The 20,303-nt window shown below is 40.2% G+C and overlaps 1 protein-coding gene across 2 annotated transcripts in view; it reads right to left on the bottom strand.

Annotated features, from left to right (window-relative positions):
- Window positions 1-4,055: 4,055 nt before the first annotated feature.
- Window positions 4,056-20,303, bottom strand: part of far1 (fatty acyl CoA reductase 1) — a 29,675-nt gene continuing 13,427 nt past the window's right edge. The window contains exons 4-13 of one of the 2 annotated variants that reach the window (XM_078257688.1): window positions 18,774-18,949; window positions 16,941-17,120; window positions 14,587-14,764; window positions 12,988-13,032; window positions 11,675-11,802; window positions 11,495-11,562; window positions 9,331-9,502; window positions 6,992-7,121; window positions 5,131-5,258; window positions 4,056-4,569 (exon numbers count right to left, since the gene is read on the bottom strand). In XM_078257688.1, the coding sequence (XP_078113814.1) occupies window positions 4,410-4,569; window positions 5,131-5,258; window positions 6,992-7,121; window positions 9,331-9,502; window positions 11,495-11,562; window positions 11,675-11,802; window positions 12,988-13,032; window positions 14,587-14,764; window positions 16,941-17,120; window positions 18,774-18,949 (1,365 nt within the window). In that variant the 3' untranslated portion in view covers window positions 4,056-4,409. Of the gene's footprint in view, window positions 4,570-5,130; window positions 5,259-6,991; window positions 7,122-9,330; window positions 9,503-10,119; window positions 10,292-11,494; window positions 11,563-11,674; window positions 11,803-12,987; window positions 13,033-14,586; window positions 14,765-16,940; window positions 17,121-18,773; window positions 18,950-20,303 lie in introns of both variants that reach the window. The other variant, XM_078257687.1, reaches the window with a different exon arrangement.

Here is a 20,303-nt window from a genome sequence, read left to right as displayed (position 1 = left end):
AGGATAAAGTGGAGAAGAATATAGAAATACTCAAGTAGGCCCAACTATGAGTACCTCAAACTTGTTCTTAAGTACAGTACTTAAGTAAATGTATTTAGTTTCTTTCCACCACTGGTAACTGAGTTGAGAAACACCCTAAAGATAGCTAATACTAGCTACTTTGTTTTGTTAATTATTATTTTGTTAATAATTGTTGTAAAATTACATATCAGGAAGGTGGCTTTAAACAGTGAGCAATGCTATTTAAGTTGTGTTCTGTAAGGCAGCGGCTAGTGTGCCGTTACCAGCACTAATTATCCCAGGCTGCAGGGACGGAGTATAACACACACACACTTTGTTCCCATGAATAAGCTGGTCCTAAATAGCTAGCCGTTAGCAAATGGTACCTGGTATCGGCCGTTAACCTAAGGCCAGCAGGTATCGGGACTGAAAGAGTGAGATCGGTGCATCCCTAACTTTCACCGGCAGTTTCATCTTACATTGCGGAACATGAACGGTAGTGTACGTGACATCAGTGTTGAAGCACTGACCATGATATCTAATCTTTGTGGCAGGGTTAGGGTTAAAATGTCTTGATTCCCCTTTTCTTGAAAGGACATTTCACGGACTATATCAGTCCCTGTATGCAAGGTTGCTTTTTAAAAGTATGGATTGTAGTGATACATAGTGTTAACTTTCACGATTTTTTTGTTAATGAATAGGTTTCTTTCAGTAATTGTAAAATTATGTTTGCAATAATGTAACTGCTGTAAATATTGTGGGACAGAGCAAAACTAAAAGCTGTAGTTATAAACTTGGGAGACACCTAAACTTTTAGCTTCTGAAATAATGAAGTTACACTCCTGCCCCGTGCAAAGATCTGCACAGTGGAGAAGCCGCGGACAGTTTTGCTCAGCTACGTTTACATTTTAGAGATTGTAATATTTGTCTCTAATGATTTATTTGAACGGATGTTTTGAACAGACACTGCACTAGTTGAATTAATGCTACTGGTTTTCGTTTGTTAAATTTAGTTTCTTATTTTTCTTCTGAACTTGTTCCTACAATTTATTTTCCAAGAGCTGAGATTTGAATGCGTTTATAAAGAACAAATGCAATGATAAACGATAAAGTAGAAATCTCTTGTTCTCTAAAATTAGGTTTGATTGCTTTTGTCCTTAACCTCACTTGCTGTAAGAAAAACCTTAAGTGTGAAACAATACCCAGACACAATCTCCAGTGTCAAGTTTGCTTAGCAACCAGAGTCAAGAGAGGGCAACGGATCAGACACAACAGCATTTATGTGAAACAGTAGTCATGCTACCGGCCCCTGTATGTATGTATGTATGTATGTATGTATGTATGTATGTATGTATGTATGTATATATATATATATATATATATATATATATATATATATATATATATATATATATATATATATATATATATATATATATATATATATATATATATATATATATATATATATATATATATATATACACACATACACACACACACACACACCCCCCTGATCTTTCATAGCTTTTATGTGATAAGGATCTACAGCCAACCCCACTCAAAGTTTTAGACTTGAAACCAAATACAAAAATATGCAGAGGTAAAAAGGTTACCATGTCACTGATAATTGTCCTGGGGAAATAAACGCTGCCTAGAAAATTTTAAATTGATCTATAAAAGAAATGAAATAAACTACATTTAAAAAAGAGGACATGTCAATTCATCAATTTATACACATAAAGGCAGCTTTTAATCTTGGGGAGCTGTTCAATAGCTTTTATTTTGGTATGGCTTCGGCAGTGTGTGAAGTATAGGACATCTGTTACGCTACCACAGGAATCCGGTCAGCTCGACAGATTCAGACTAATTATTTGTTTTACTGTCTTAGATAGTGACTGTTCTACTCAAACTAGTTGAAAGAAATCAAATGTCAGAGTCGAGAAATCAAAATGTCATAATCAGGATTAAACAGTTTATTCCTTATTTTTTGGTTTACAAACAAAGGCACCCATTGATTTTTTTTTTTTTTTTTTTGGGGAGTTTCACATTGACAATGCCTGTGGCAAAAACTCATTTTCCTCCTGAAAGAACACAGTAACCTATGCTCATCATGCTTAAAGCAGAAGCAATGAAAGAATTGTCACCTCGAGAACCACATGAACACATGAAAAATGAACATTACACTGTAACAAGTCTTAATGCAATCAACCTCAGAAGAAAAAGCTTATTTTGTATACTAGTACAGCTTAAGCATATGGACCCATTTTGTGTTGGCCATGTAAAATAGGAGCAACAATCTTTGAGCCATGAAAACAAGAAGCCAGAAAAGAAAAAAAAAAAAACACTACTTTGATGCAGGTGATCAATCCACACACCATTGAAGCTTAAACATTTGTAATGCAGGACATTCAATACTAGACGTACATGTAGGTGTTTAAAGCTGCTATGGCCTAAGACACATGCAAGCACAACCAAAGATGACCTCAAACGCTGCTTTCAAACATTGTAGTGTGCTCGAGAAATAGGTAACAGACAAGACAATGCGCACAGGTAAACCTCATGTATGTTAATTAAAGACTTATATGGCAAGGAGGATTAATTGCTATGAAAACCCAGAGAAATTCTCCAAGAAAGGTAGTCTTAGCTCATGTTGACAATTCTGTAACAAGCGAACATTTCTTGTATAAAAGACACATTTCTCATGTAACAAGACAGAATGACGAAGGCAACAGAATGGTCCAAGAGTTTAACAGCCGCCGGTTGTAAACAGCATGAGCACATATATTTACAGAAGCAACATCTTAGTTGGTAAATGAACCAGTAACATGACAAACCCATAAGAATTACTAAAGAGGAAAACACTAAAGTAACAAACCTTTCAAAAAAGATGGTGGGCTACAGTTGGAGCTACCTGAAAAGTAGTGTACTAGCAGACCAATGAATAAAAGTCATAACATTGTACATCAACTAAATGTCAACCAGTACGAAAAGTTTAAAATGTGCAAGCATAATGGAGAAAAAGAAACCAAAGGTGACGCCATGTCCCCTCTTAACTCCACCTGTATGCTCTACTGAGCTATGAGGCTGTTAGCCAAGAGGTTTTTGGCAAAAACAGCTCGAGACCAAATGACACAAATGACTGACATGACAAAAAGGGAACCTGTAGAAGAAGCTTGATTTCAAAGATCTGCTGATGCAATAACAAACAGTTTGTAGGCACCGGATAAAGCCATCGTGTTACAATCTACATTGTGCTTGGTCGTAATTAGGGAACTAGCCACTGCAGTTCACTGGGGACATACAGGAGTGCATTGCTGTTGAGTGTTCAAGCAGGAAGAGTAAAAGACAGCCAATGACAACTCTTGGTGGGGCACAAGTCTGTATGAGTGAGCTCCCCTCAGCCACTGCAATGTCAACTTTCTCTTTATACCCAGCTGCCAGTGCAACGGTCTAATTGGTTGAAATGGCTTTGGTCTTGGGGGTGGGGTTCAAAGGGCAAGACAGTTTGAACATGATTTCTAGGCTAGCCTGTCCCTGAACAAGACTCGACTGAGTCCGTAGAGAATCATTCTTCAACTGCTGCCAGCTAAACGTGCAAAACCGGCTCAGGTGGGAGTATCTGCTGTAAAACTGCTGTCATATGAAAACCCTAATCCTGTGTATAATACATTTTGTAACAGGCTTTTAAAAGATCTCAATAGGCCTTAAGTAGCAGAGAATTGACAAGAACCACACAAACATCAAGGGAGGGAAAAAAAACAAAACAATGAAAACAAAAAGAGTGTCGAGTTATGTTTTCAGGTGAAAGATAACTTACATAGCGGTTGAGTAGTTATTCTTCAATGAAAGATCACATAAGAGGAAGCCTGGACTGACTCAAAACCAGCTTAAGATTTGTGTGGCAGAGCATCATCCAATACATAGCTTTGTTTTGCAGGCAGGCAATCAGACAGATGAGATGGAGCAGGTTTGAGTGCCCTGGAGCTTAAAGAAAGCAGCAGTAAAAAACTGGTACAGGACCAGACTGACTGGAAATAAACATAATTAGGGTGTGGGGTCCTGCTTCTTTAACTAGTCCAAGTGCTGTGAGTCTAAGCATTGCTCTTTGTGAGATCAATCCATGCCCTCGGTTTTGTGAAATGCTAGAGATCAGGTTAGATGGATCCGAGATATGCAACATTTAGACTGCTGTGGACTCTCCAGGCTTGTCCAGTAGCTCCGTCTGTGTTCATGGGTTTAACGGTTCCATTAAATCCTTGAGTGTCTGGGGAAACATGGGGCCAGAGACAGACAGCATGGTGACATTTTAAGGGCTTTGAGCTCAGGAACCTCTAAACGTCCACAGCCAGGGTTTCTTCATTTCTTTGCCTCTTTGCCTCTCCACCCGCCACCCTGTCCAAGGCTTATTATCTCATGGTGGAGGAAGCTCTGAAATAGGAGAGGAATTTGAAGCAGAGGCTCACCACAAAGTACCAGATGTTTCTGGCCATCAGGGATCGGGCGATGAAGACACGCCAGATGAACACCACCAGGATGGTGTTGAAGGTATAGCGGATGTTCCTCAGCCTGGGAAAAAACACAATTACGATCAAGTAAATGAAATAAAAATAAAAAAAGGGCTACAATGTTTTAGTCGCTAGTGTAAGACCATTTATTCTGAACACACAATATGTAATACTCAAGGCCAGTTTTCCTTACACAGACGCATCATTTTTAATTCATGCATTCACTCTCTAATTCCTTGCAAGTTTCTGCATGCTGAATTATTCACATGAGCTTCGTTTAAACTGGGATTACTGCCAAATTACTGTGGCATTACTGTACTCTCCACTCAGAATGATAATCTGAAGAATAATCATCTGAAGAATAATTACTGGGCACTGTATGTGTACACGCCCACTGCTCCTAATGCTTAGGATGGATTAAATGCAGAGATTGAATTTCATTACATCGTATGCATGTGACAAATGGTTTCTTTTGGGTACAGTAGAGATTTATCCACTGTATAGTGACCTAGAGGACTACTCTCTACAGAGAATGGCAGCAGTCTATAAGAGCTCATCACATACAGCATTTGTTACTATGTCTGTAGTGTTGGCGGAATTGCTGATTTGATTCCACTCTTACTTGTTGAGGTGTTTGCGTGCAGCAGGCAGGCCCGACAGCTCTTCATTGAGGACGTATTTCTTGGTGCCCATACAGTAGCTTTCCATGTACTCCGCCCAGTGCAGCTGACGCACATCAAAATTAAACACCTACAGAAATAAAACAAAAGCATTTTCAATCAATTTCAATAAAATGCCAACTTTCCAGCGATTGACAAGTACAGTCTTCAACAATGACATGCATTATGTGACATGTAACTTGATATTGATTTGGTGACTTTTATGGCTGGTATCAATAGGCATTGACAATGTAAACAATTTTTTTTTTTTTTTTTAAGTTTTGTACCGTTTCAATATATGCATCACCTTGTATGTTTTGTCTGTGAAAAGCACTCTATAAATACATTTTACTTACAAAAAGATTCAAGTTGAAAGTAACTAGTACTTCGTAAATAGAACACTACAAATCAATATTTATCTAAATATACAAACTAAGAGATAGATAATTAAATCTGAGAAAAAAAAATAACGCGTTAAAAAAATTAACGCAGATTAATCCATTCCATATTGACGTTTGCATACAGACGAAAATCTGGTGCCACTGATATGTCTGCGCTTCTCTCTGATGCTCTGAAACAGATGTTACAGAAAACACAAACACTGCTGCATGTGATGCTAGTTAACACAATACTCAACAGCAGCTAACGTTAGCCTACCGCTAGCTAGTAGCTGGATTAAACACGGTTAAAATGCTGACAGCTAACGCTAAACGGTGTAAAGTGTGACTGTGTTTTACTGTAGAGGATTCAACACCGGTATGTAACAATCTGCAGCTGCCGTCGGAGAAACAACACAGACGGTGCGTTCAATGAAACTGGTAAACTACAGCCTCATGGTGCATTTGAAGTTATTGTAAATGTCTTTTTCCTAGCTAGTTGTTGTTTTTGTCGCTCAACAGCAATTTACTAGTGAAATTAGTTATTGTTATACATTATTATTATTAAATCATTTAATTTTGACCATATGGCCTTAGCAATAAACAAGCCGTTCTTTAATGTCACCAACTGTTGTTTAGTACCCTTTTTTTTCCTCTTTTCTTACTTTCTTAAAAAGTATTGATTCAGGCACCGTTAATTATGTATGCGATTAATTAATCACAGATTATGTAATTAATTCTCTCTCTCTCCCTCTCTCTCCCTGTGGCGCCTTCCACTATGAGGGGAGAATAAAACATGATCATTGGCTGAGAGATGAAGGCCCAGTGGCACATGGCTTGTTGGATCAGAGAACAGTGAGGTGGAGTTACTGTTGGCAGCCTTTCAGTCAGCACTCTGGGAAATAAAGGTTCTGAATCCCCCAAGCAGCCTGTAGCTTTTTTTTGATGGGGAAAAAGGCACTACATAATTAACCAATTTCAAGAACCATTTTTAAAATGAGAAACTTGAAAACACTATTCTATACTTACCAGTATAGTATTTGATTATTTTGTCATCAGATATGCTTTGGTCAAGAGAACTACTGACAATGTCTCATAGTACCAGAACAAAAGCTCTGTGTCAAGAGGACAAAGTAAAAGTCTCACTTTCCATCCACCAACATGCCCTCCACAAATGCAGATTCCTTCAGACAGTTATTATGAAAAACATCTCTGTTCACTTCAAATTGACGTCACTGTAAATGAATGACTCACTATTGTAGCCAGCCTACTCTCAGACAGCAACCCAGCAGAGTGGTAAATCTGTCTGCCATCTCCTCAGTGTATACATGTCTGTGGTGTGGTGGGGTGGACATGGGCAACGGAAAGACAAAGCGTGAATGATGGGAGGAATACCAAATTTCTTCTTTCCATACAACAAGATCACTGTTATTTGTGTCCTCCATACCTTCTTATCCTCTGGGCTCATCTGGGCAATCAGCATGCCTACGTTGTCATTGTTCCACACCCAGGAGTGACTGGTGAAATACTCCAGGACCATCATGGCTTTGTGAAGGCGTGTGATTGTCTTCATCATCCTATGATGAGTGGTGAAAGAAAAATTGGGAGAGAAAAAAAGGAAAGAAGCAATAAGGTGGAGGAAGAAAATTGGAATGGATAAAAGGTGATGGTAGCGTAGGGCCAGAGGAAGGTTGGCAAGATTGGCAAAACATAAGAGGGACAGAGGAATGATACAGTAAGAGTATCAGAAGAGTGTGGCAAGGTAAATAGAAAAGAGGTGGTGGGATAAAGTGAGGTTGGTTGGACAGAGAGGAAGGGGTTGGCAGAGTATATGGGGGGAATTGAGTGTGATAGTTTGGAGTAGGGGGATCAATGGATGAAGAGCAGGACAGGGTTCCATTTTGTTGGGAGGGGAGAGCAGAGACAGTTAAATATTTAGAGGGATAAACATCAAAGAGAGTAACACAAAAATGCTTTTTTAGCAAAGCTTTCAGGGAAAGTTCTAATTTAGTCTCAACATCGATCATTTAATGCTGTAAGAGATGTGCATAAATAGTTTTTTTTTTTGCATTATATGCCATGACTTTCAAATTACAAAGATTGAATTAAGCAGATTTTAGTTAAACCCTTCAATCAATGGAGTACATTATCTGGAGATCAACAAAATCAAATTTGAAATAGTTTTCATTGACTATGAAATTTCAGTAGCATGACATGTTAAGCTACGATTTAACATTAGAGGATGCTCACACTTTTGTACACCAGTTTTAGAATTGTACCGTTAAAAATTAACTGAACACCGAAAATGTTTTACAGAAGTGGTTCAGATTTTTTTTTTTTTTTTTTTTATTATATGATTGAATTCACAACATTGTCACAGCACTGCAATTAGTTATGTTTGTGAGTCTTCCCCTGAGGACAGTGACTGATAAAAATCAGTTGAAGACTAACTGGATTGTGCCTGTGTGCAGGCCAGAAGGACAGACTTGCAGACTGTCAAATGGACCTAAAATTTAGAGGGACGGATTCAAAATTCTACCCAAAATGATTGACACGCAACTAAATGAATTTGCTTTTTTCCCCCCAGGGACACAGACGTCCCATGTATACAATATTGCCCTCCTCCTCACACAAGTGAATCCAGTTAACGTACTTCATTTCTGTGTTAGTTCAGATTTAGGGGACCACATGATCATTCACAACTAGTAACCAGTGTTGTGGCGAGTGCTGGGGTGAGAAATGGTGGTGGGAATGTAAAATCAGCAGTGCCCATTATTAGTGAGGGTTACAGGAGGGTTTCGGAGTCTTCAAACTGCACTTTTTGTAATTTAGTGAAACGTCTAAATAGTTCAAGTCAACATTTAAAATTACATAGTTGAAACTATTTCAATTTGTTATGAATAGAAAAAAGGCCTAAATCCATTGATAGGCCTGTTCTATTTAGCAGGTCATTTTAAACATTCACACTAATCGAGGCAGATTGAGATGACTCCGGTTCCTCCTGTGAATGATTCAAAGGAAATGACATGCATGTTGATCAGCACAGAGAGGCAGCGATAGTTACTTACATTACAGCTGGTGACATACCCAATCAAATCAATCACACCCCTAGAATGTGAATTAGCTTAAAGCCAAAACATTTCAGACAGCCAAACAACCGCGTGAAATTCAATCGATAAAGATGTATCGTTAGGGAATGGTTGGCATGGCATTGGGTTTAAAGTCTGAAATACCTATAGCTTGTAGTAAAGAGAACACAAATGTGGATATCATATAACATGCTTAGCGGTTGTATCATGAACTTTTTTTTTAAATAACCAAACAACCAATTAAGTCCCATGGTGCTTCAGGATTTTCCATGATTGGGTGAGCAGTGCATGTGTGTGGGGGGAGGGAGGCAAACAATGGATATCATGTTAACAGCATGGCTTGTTCACAAAAAAGGAAGTCTTTGAATTAAAAAAGAAAAAGAAAAAAAAAAGTCTTAAAAAAAGCACACATTCTCAAAAACAGAGCAAAGCTGAAAACATGCTCCAATAGTAGCCAAATCTTGTCATAACACCCTTCACTAACAAAGTCCAGTTGAAGTACAGACACAGCAAACGTTTCTTCTGCCCAAGACCCTTCCCTGTTCCCACCATCCCACATAACCTGTGGCTAGTGAGAAGAAATAAAAAATAAATAAATAAAAGAAACACCGTATGGGGAGGGTGCATTTGTGGGAAAGGTGGAGGCTGACTGGCAAGGGGGGGGGGGGGGAAGTGCAGTGGGCAGTTGCAACCTTACCGGGGCTTGGAGCCTGTCAGCCTGAGATAGCCGTCATAGATCAGGGCTGGCAGCGTGTGGCTGACAGTGGTCCAGTACTGATTAGTAAAGGGATTGGAGCGCAGATTGACATTGGGCCTTCTGAAGGCCTGCTCTAAGGGATTGGTCTTGAAGGTCATGTTTATACAGTACTCTGTAGGAGAGAGATACACATATGACAGGACATGGAGGACACAAGAGGATGAGATGGAGGATGTGCGTTTCCTCCTCCAATTGATACTAGGCAAGATGCAGACCCTCTCTAATGGACTGACCACTGCTAGTCATAACAGTATGACATCGGAAGGGCTGCAGATTAAGTATCTGGCGACAGACCCGGTTTATTTCACTGACAATTCAGCAGCTAGCAGGTTTTTCAATAGGCCAACACTTAGGTTGGGTTTCCAAATGAATCTTCAGACCAAGACCGCCTTAGTCCATTTGTCAGCTGGACTGAGATGACCTTAGTGCTGACATTTTGGGAACTCAACTGAGAATACGAACATTGCAAAGAGCAAGATGTAAAGAGTGCAGAACCCATCAGTAATCCCCTGTATGTGAAGGAGAGCAGTTGGGTTATACATTCTTCAACACCAAAACTGCACACAAGCATCATGTAACACCTTAGCATAGCAGCTACAACATTAGGCTACTATGAGAAAAAGGACAGGATTAAAAGCAGCAGAGATGTGTGTTTGCATGTGCGAGAGGGGATTTGGGCGTTGGAACAGCACAAGTGTGGCACGTCCGGGTCGGCGATGATGAGGTTACCTGGGCTCTCGTCCAATCAGCCTGAGGTACAGATCATAGAGGAAGGCCGGAGCCTTGTGGCTCACGGCGATCCAGTACTGATTGATTAGGTGATTGGATGTGAGATTAACATTGGGCCGACGAAAGGCCTGCTCAAGGGGGTTCCTCTTGAACGTGGATATTACATGGTACTCTAAGAAACAGAAGGTTGTTCAACACAAGTCATCAATCAGCAGTTATACGTTTGTTTTTATGCCTGACTGCTGGCAAAATAAATCTTGTCACAACTTTTCATTAAACTGAAAATACATCTCATAGGCTGATGTTACCTTGATTTACTGCAGCTAACCCAAATGTTAGTATATTATATTTGTGTACTTGACAAGATAAAAACAAAACAGCAATGCAATAGGATACTAATCCAATACAAAACTACCCATTTAAAGTACTGCATGTTAAAAATGCCTATTGAGGGCAACTGATGCTTCTCTGATGTTTTCATTAAATACTTGAGCTTTACAACGGCATCAATTATTTGGCAAAACAATTTCACCAACATTGTCTAATAGTAGCTATTCTGGAGCTTTTAAATCGTAATTGTCACATTTATTTCCCTCAGCAGATGGAGCCTAGTTTTCATAGAATTGTAGATGTTCAAGTCAATAACTGAGGCCATTGTCAAGAATTAACTTTGAACCTTAGTTGGGCAAAATATCTGCTGTAGAAGATTGATAGGGTAGATATCTCCAGAATGGCAACGGAAAAACGGTCCTTGTGTTGTGTTTTGGGTGTTTTGTCAGTTTCTGTCTAACCCCTGAAGATAATATAAAACAGGAGTTGCACAACACAAGTTTGGAGGCTGACAAAAGGATGCAAACCGTAAAATATATTTTTTTAGAGATACATCTTGGGCCTGTGACTCAATTTCATTCACAGCATCCAATTGCAAGAAGATGACTTATGGCTGCACCACAGTGCTTACAAACTCAACTTGTAGGGCAAATCATTGTAATTACGGTAAAAAAAACACGTTTAATGCCAAACCATAACATTTTAAAACAAACTAGTAGTTCTGTATTACCATTTCTTTATACAAGTTCAGGACTGACTACCAATCCTCTGTAGGACAAGAAGTGTGATTTGTTAAACGTCTGTGGGAAATGTTCATAAGCACCTTCCATGTGTGCAAACAAAAACAAAAGGGTGGGACTCACTCTAAGAAAACTCCATATTGATCCAGTTACAAACCAGAATTCAAGAGCTCTTGGTTTGGGTGTGGCAGGCAGTGGATCAGATTACAATCATAGTATGTCATTAGACACAATGTTTAAACATACAAGCTGCTATAAGGGGCTTTTACAGAGACTGTGTTTAGGCAACATAATATGCATCTTACCAACTTCCCCCCAGTGAAATGGGTTGATCCCACCGGTTGTACAGTTGTAAACAAGGATGTTTTTGGACCTGTAATAAAAGGAATAGGCCAGAGAAAATCAACAGAATTTTACTTTCAAAGTACAGTCAACATTTTAATACAACTTGACCAGAAGATGCATGTGAGAAGGCATGATCAAACCTGTTAAGTGCCTGTGATCCAGAGTACCAAGCTGCAGCCAGCGTGGCATTGATGACCACATCCACAGGCACCAGGTCAGCCACCGCATCATTAGACGCTCTCATTGTACGCAGGATCCCCTTACCAGCCTAGAGAAGGTGAAAGAAAGACCTCTATTGCATGGTCTATATGCCAACAATTACATTCTCAATTTTACTAAAAGGCGGTAATATGAAATCCACATTTTGCCATTTAGTTGTGAAAAGGAGGTCTTGCACTTTGATCTGACAAGCGAGACTAAAGTAAATTTTGCTTTAAACTATAACAGCGCTGTTTACTCACGGGGCGCTTATCCACCTGTTTATAGCCAAGATGCATGCTGTACTGAGCCAGATTCAGTGTGTGGCACAAACACAGAAAAAGTTTGACACTGCCATTAGTTGCTCAATAATCTTGTTTTCCACTATTAAAAAGAAAGAAAGAAAGAAAGAAAGAAAACCTCACTTCTTAAGTACAGAACCAATAACTCAGGACTGTATCAAAACCTTGTTTGTTTTACCAATTACCATTTATTTCAGTACTTTTTTTTATTTTTATAATTAACCTGTAATCATGCGTTCGGTCAAAAGGACACAGATCTACACAATTAATTGGGAGACAGTTTGGGACAACATTTTCCACTGTTCCAAGAACCCAAACCACCAGTATATCCACTTCAACATATGCCATAGGACACATTGGACTCCTCAGAAGAAAATAAATTGTCTGGTTTAAATCGGGCTCATAATTACAGTTAATGTGTCGGGCTGGGCCGGGCTCGGACACAACGTGCACGGGGTCAAGTAGGGTCGGGCTTGATTTTTTTGGGCCCGATCTAAGCTCCAACGTGCATCATGTTGTGTCATAATATAGACCCAACTATTTGATGAAATAGTTGGCAACCATTTCTATAATCAATTTTATCGATTAGTTGTTGCAGCAGAAATGAGATTCCCATTTATTTATATGTAAAATGGGAAAAGAAGCCTTCGCTTTCCTGACTTTGCTTTGATAAAATGCTGTATAATCTGAAAGTTTGTGAACTGTTATGTCCCCATTATCTACCAATTGTGTCAATGGAGCATCTCAAGTAAGTTGTCTGTCATTTAAAGTTCAAGCTCCAGGAGATTACACATCTCAGAATTTGGGCCAATAAGACCACTGCATTTGTACATAAACTTTCCTGATGCAGCTTGGTGTCAAATAGATGACAAAGAAAAAAAGTATTGGTCAAAAAGATCAGACAGAGTCTCATTACTGTATGTCGACCACCTAAACAGTTTGTCAATACTTACTGCAATGAATATTCCACTAGGTCCATTGTAGTTGTCAATCCAACCCTGAAAGAGCAGTCAGATGAAAAGGAGCATTAAATTAGTACTGAAATGACCGGGTCCATTAATCGATTCGTTTCCCCTTGTGCATAACTCTTGCCCATCACCTGTGAAGCATTTGAACAACATAACTTGACAGCTTTTGAATTTTCATCAGACCAGTAACTAATGGAATAAATGTCAAAATTGTTTATCAAAAGTAATTTTGCTGGTCAAAGTTACTCAAATGAAAGGAACGGCTTGTTTTTCTTTAGCAAGCAATTTCTATATGCGTTAACCTGTTGTTACCATCAGTGCACAGGGTCATATTGATGCAACCCTAAACCCTATATTTTACTTTTTTCCTTCAACAGGGTTAACGATGCCACAATAAGAGCCATGAAATGGCAGAAGGGTTTTGAATTTCTCAAAATATACGAAGCGCGGGCTCCTGGGTAACTCACCTGGTAGAGAGCGCACCCATATACAGAGGCTTAGACTAGAGGGCTCCATTGGGATTGGGTCCCGCGGAACCCAACGTAAATCTCGCGGGAGCGGGCGGTTTTAACTTTGCTGCGGGCGTGGGGAAAAAAAAACACTGCGGGATCGGAATGTAGCCTGGAACCCCCCCCACGCCAGCAGACACCATAGATATACATATATACTGACTGAGTATATACTGTATAGCCCATCTATGAGCAGACACCAGCGTGTCTGAGCCTCCACAGTCCACCCGCTCCCTCATCCTCTGCTCCTTCCTCCCCATCTAACAGCAGCAAGCTCCTGCCTTCTTTGCATGCATCTTCTCTATCTCTATTAACCTATAGAATGACGCGTTTTCTCAACCGGGACAGGAGAAGACACAAAATAAATGCATCTGTTATTGTGCTGGCATAAATTCTCAGAGTTTTGCGGGTGCGGGCGGGAGTGGACATACACATTGCGGGAGTGGGCGGGAGTGTAATACACACGTTGCGGGTGGTAATGGTCAGAAATTCGCCGGGAGCGGGTGGGAGTGGGATGAAGAAAACAGTCCCGCGCAGGGCTGTAGCTTAGACCTCGACACAGTGGCCGTGGGTTTTGTTTCCGACCTGCGGCCCTCTGCATGACATTCCCCTTCTCTCTCCCCTTTCATGTCTAAGCTGTCCTGTCACAAATGAAGGCCTAAAATGCCCAAAAAAGAATCTTTAAAAAAATTTTTTTTACGAAGTTAAATTGAATCCGCCATGGAGCCCACATGCTTTTTCTTCGTCGTATGTTTACATAACTAATTCGCAGGGTAGGCAAAATGTTGCCACAACAGTGACTTCAGGGAAGCAGGACGAGTTCTCAGTTCAGTTTTTTCTTCGCAGACTCCTGTAGTGGCTATGGTGTCTGGAAAAGTCAAGCTGCAGGCTACCGGCAAGATAACATTACTGTCTTAGCTGCAAGCTATTAGCCGGTTAGCTACTCTGTCCATTTCTTTTTCAGTCAGACGTGCAGAGTAGTTGGGGGTATGGGGGGCGGAAGAGAAAAATATAATGTGGGAAAATCAATGAACAATTGAAAAAGCAATGCATACTACTAGCCTAAATCACTCACTGGGAAGGGCTCTTTCCAGCTGGCTCCTACTATGGAGGGCCTGACAATGGCTACTTTGAGGTCTCCAGCCTCCTGCTGCACCATATACTCAGCCAAGGCTTTGGTGTAGGTGTAGGTGTTGGGACGTTTCCCAATCAGCTTGGGTGTCAGAGCAGTCACCAGCTCCTCATCCATCCAGCTGGACAAAGAGAACAAAAATAAAAGTCTCATAATTGCTACATTTAACCACCAAAAGTAATTGAGAAATGATGTGTCTTCAACCCTGTGAAATGAAGATTAACATTTTACATCCATGCCAACTGCTCTGTGAGGCAGTAAATGCTAATATCAGCATGAATGTTTGTACAAAATGTGTGCAAATCCATTTAGTAGATGTTGATATTCCAGGTGTGAAAACTCGGACTGAACTTGCTGGTGGCACTAGAGGAAAGGTCAGGGAATCACCAAACTCATTAGAATTTATCTTCTAGGAACTATGAGCATCTGTATGATATTTCTTGGCAATCTATTCAGAGAACACACCTGGTGTATTACATTATTATATTATAACAATATATGAAAAACACTGCTGCTGCTGCTACTCTCAAAATTTCAAAGCCTCGTAAGCATGTTAAGAGGAACTTTACTTGGGTCTTGAGGAGCTGCAGCATGTATTAATAGACAAACTGAAACCCTCACCTACCACTTGCTAATTTATTCTGCTACGATTACCATTGCTCACTCACCCCAAACTACATACTGATCTATATCTAATATGCAATATATAAATGTGTGGATTGCACTTTAACCCAGTCTTAATAGTTTAGCTCTACCAGCTAGTGGTGCATTTGTCCATCTACCTTTAGCAGGGATTTAGTAAACTGCAGTGACAAATATTTTTAGTAAACCGAAACCTTCAAGAAAAAAAAACTGAATTGCAAAGTTTAACCAAACCAAATAGATAGCATGAATTTCCATCAACTCGTGATATTGCACCACAGATTCTTCTAGGACATTATACCTTTCCTGTTGACTGTTAATCACCGTCTTGTATGGACTCATTTTCACTTATATTGGCTATATCATTTCATGAATCAATGTTAAGCTGGGTTAACTGCTGGTAAAAAAATATTACAGTTTACACAAAGTTAAGAGGAACAGTTCAGTTTGAACTGCAGCTAAAAGCAAGTAGCAAAAGTAACACTGCATCACTATGGATGTCAAATGCTCTGCATTCAGCTAGGTCTGGATTTCCCCTCAAAAAGTACATTTTGTTGAAATCCAACAGTCAAACCCAGAACGTTGGCTCTGCAAACATCTATCCAAGTTCCCTCAAAAGCTGGACGCTACTATGTATACAATCCGTCAGAATCATCCACTAATATCTACTCACTCTGTAGGCTTCTGCCGTTTTACTAATCCAACTCAGCTTCTACAACATAAGTGCTACTAAGCAGCAGTTTACTCTGCATGGCATGCTCAGTGTATCACTGACAATCTTAAAGTGCCCATATTATGAAAAAAATCAAAAAAGATTTGGGGTGTTCTTTTGTGACTCTGGTGCTTCCACACGCATACAAACTTGGAAAAAAGCCATCCATGCTGTTTTGAGTGAGATACGGGTTTCTGACTTCTGCCTTCAGTCTCCGGGTGAGCTGGTCAAAATCGGCAGGGCCGTCTACGTCACACATTTGGTGTGTGCGCTAACCACTTTACCTAATACCACATCAGCTAACAGTTTCTCCAACTTCAGTCAGTACAAGGCAGGATTAGCCGGGAGACTTCTAAACGAGGGTGCATTTCCAACTTTGTGTGGAATAACTGCAGACAAGGGACATGTAAGTAGTTCTATACAATTTATTTTGTCGATTAGGGTGAACTCGTGTGTGTTGTAGCAGTGTTTTGCCATTGAGAACGAGGTGGCTAACCGCTAGCTTCTAGCTAGTAGCTACTGCACAGTACCTAGCTACTGCGCATGTGCAACTCCCAACAAAGACGGGATAGAAGTGTGATGCCTCACATTGTTGCTAAAACTGACAGCTCAACACACAGGGTGAAAAGAGGAGCTGGAGAAATGTGCAGTACAACAAAAATATGGTGTTTTTTGAAAATTAAACCATGTAAACCTCTTCTGGTACAACCTCAAAATACAATTATGAACCTGAAAATGAGCATAATATGGGCACTTTAATACATTCCTATTTGCTTTTCATGCATCTAGCAACTCAAAGAAATTAAGCATCCTCTTAAAAACCAACAATATTCCCATGTTACTGTACAATAATGCCAAAAATACCATCCCCACACACACACAAATAAACAAGGCAATCCAAAACACCACAACAGTTTGTTGGAAAAGGTGCTGATCAACTTACTCCAGAGAATCGATGAGTCTGCGGTAGTCTACAGGGGGAGGGTATACAATTTCCTCAATGAGCTCTCGATCACAGTTGGCATAGGCTGTGGAAACATGAAGGAAGACCTCCAGGTGCTTCATCCTGTGGGCGAGTGCCAGCATCTTCTGGGTGGCCAGGACATTCAGCTGCATTGCATCTCTGAGGAGGAAACGGAAGTCAAAGTTTGACCTATTCAGTGGATGAAATGAACTGACCAAATACAGTGTGAACATTTATTCTTCAGTTATTTGTATTAGCAATGGGGGACTAAAAACAGAATGTTTTGGCGTCCGAGTGAGGTCAAAACCTGCAAGATAAGATGGATACCAATCTAATGTCTCGAGCTAGGATTTGGTTAGCCTAGCGTAAAGACTGGAAACTGGGAGAAACTGCTAGCCTGGCTCTGTTCAAAGTGAAAACACATCTACCGGAAGCTTAAGCTTACCGATTATGATCTAGTTTGTTATACATGGAAACTCATTTTTAAAGTTACACAATGTAACTGTTTAATTATTAACAGTCATAAATGGGCAACACCCATAAATTACAGTCTCCTGCCCGCTAATCATTCATTTGACGGAGTAAAATACAACAGACCATAACTATTTTCCAATTAACAAGATCAGGAACAAACATTGATAAACATAGTTAACTTAAACAGGGCTCAACGCTATTTTTTTAAAGTGGTTACCAGGCTTGGCAAACAGACATAAGCTTTTGGTTGCCGAAATTGACAATACGGCTGCCATGTTTTAAACTGCCTATATTTGGAGCAATTAATTTCATATGTAACTTTAACCTGACTCCACCAGATGGATTTGCTCGCCATATCCAACTGGGAACTTCCCGCTGGAGAACTTTTGGGAAGGGGCGAAAATACTGGTTAGCTGATTGGATAAACCATCTGTCTATCACCACCTATGTTGGTGAGGTGATAGACTGGCCGAATCAACCAATCAGATCAACGATATATCAAACTCTTGCCGAAACCAATCGGGAGAAGAGCAAAAACATCTTTTCCTCCGAGAAAAGCCTCAGTGCCGTTTTTTGCTCTTCTTTCAATGAAAGAATACTTTCTAATTCGGATAAAACTTGCGCGATAGCTACGCTCATCTCATCCGTGGAAACCGTCATGTTGTTTAGACTAACAGTCGCTTCTCGTTGCGTCACACCTAAACCCGCCTCAAAACTAACGCTGATTGGTTGGTCGTTTGGCGAACGGCTCCAAATTTTCTGTCTCAAGATGCCAGACTGATCTGCGAGTGGAAAACTGGAGCTCGCGAGATCAGAACGGTCTCACAAGGCTAATGTAACTATACCACACATTTTAATAATGAAACAATGAGAGAATGGCTTGCAATATAATTTCCCATCCCTCTCAAATAGTTGTGCAACGGATCACAAAACTCATGGATCAATTTTCGGATCAGCACAAAAAGAGGGGGGGGGGGGAATCATAAAAAATTTAATAACTTAATAATTACCAGTAAATTGCTGTTTAAACGACAAAAACAGATGAGAAAAGGGTATTTTACAATAAGTAGATACTGGGCACCGGTGCCATATTAGCACCGGATTTTAACATGTGCCGTTAACGTGAACAGAAAATTGCATTATATCTAATTCTAACTATATCTTTTCACGGCAAGGCCATGAAACGGTTCCCAATTGACTCATCTGGTTGCCAAGGGCCTGTTGAGACCTGTTAAAGTGCAATTATAGAGAAATAGGCATTGTACATATTCTCAAAAAAAATAAAATCATGAAAAATTTAAGAGCAAAAAAATTTAACAAATTAAACAGACAACTCACTTCAGTGGCTCATTAAAGCGGATGGTGGCGGCACAGTGGAAAACAATGTTAACGTTGTCAGCCAGGATGCTCTGATCCTCTTTACTTAGATCCAGCTCTGGCTGTGTAAGGTCACTGTTCACTGCTATGATCTTCTCTGCAAAGCCTGGTTGTTCGTCTTGCAATCTCTCAAACAACTGAGTGGGGGAAAGACGTCAAAATGTCCAAGTTACAGTACATGGTAAACTGTTACGTACAATTATAATTGCAAAGTTGAAATCATTGTACAATTATTAAGTGTGCGGCAGAATATAATTTCAAAGAAAAATCATTTCCTTACTGCTTCGTGTCAGTGGTGCATGGCTAATGGGAGAATGCCCTACTTTTCATCTAGTCATCCGGCAACAGATCCTAGCCCTCTACATTCCTCTTAATCTAGAATTGATGATGCAAGCAATGCCAACCTACAGCAGCCTGTTGCACCAGCTGATTGTAAGTTTCAAAATGTAAAAGTCAACACTAATTCACATTAGTGAACAAGCTAATTAAGATCCGATCGATATGGGCTTTTTGATACCGATTTAGAAGGGAAAGACTTTGAGCTAGAATGAAAATGTAAAAAAGGTACTCAGAAGGCTGCTTTCCTAAAACAAATAGCTATGACGACACCATTTATAAATCAAGCATAGTTTTCAGTAGAGATGCACCGATTGACCGGCTGGTGACCAGAATTGGCGATTTTCACGTGATCAGCCATGACTGGCGACCAGCCGATCAGTCTGACATATGCCGATTTTATGCCGGTCAAATGCACTCGGGCACCGCATGATTAACATCGCGCAACATCAGCATCCGTCTGCTCTACTGATCTCAGGAGAACAGTCAGCTGCTCTCTCTCCCTTCTGAGGCTGAACAACTGGAACATGAAAACCGCACTCACGCGGGTCCCGTGAAATATGACAACTATAGTTAATCGGAAAATAGCGTTGGGCACACTGAATTTGATGAATTTACCATTTATCCAGACCCCACATGAGACAAGAAGCTAACGTTAGCGACCGCTGTGGTCCCTCTGCCTCTTACGCCCCGCTGCAGGAGACGTATTCCCTCGACACGCTGTATTAACGTTACAGTTTAAAGCGCTTTCCAGGTTAGTGGGGATGCATATCGCTTAAAACCAACATTAAAAACATAGTAATCTTCCCTCAGCGTTTAGTTTTGTTGCTAAACTGTGTGTAAAATGAGCGGCGACGTTAAATCATCTTTTCAGGTAATAGCACCCAGGGTACCGTCTATTTGCTGGATTGTTCCGAGGTAACCCTCGGCAGCTAACGTTAGCAGATAAGCCCGTTCACAGCAACGGTAGGCTATTGTTCATAGTTATGCACAATGACAAAGCAAACTTACTAAAAAAGGAACTAAACGCTGTTTTCAGGTAACGTTACTGTTGACGGTCAAACAGTGAGCGCTTGTTTAGCCTGGCTGGACATGCGGCAGATGAGAGAAGAAACCGACTTATCCGGTTTGCGAAGGAAAACTTGCCATTGATGT

Source organism: Sander vitreus, chromosome 8, assembly GCF_031162955.1.
Source record: "Sander vitreus isolate 19-12246 chromosome 8, sanVit1, whole genome shotgun sequence".
Taxonomy (NCBI): Eukaryota; Metazoa; Chordata; class Actinopteri; order Perciformes; family Percidae; genus Sander; species Sander vitreus.
This window is presented reverse-complemented; position numbering and strand designations above follow the sequence as displayed.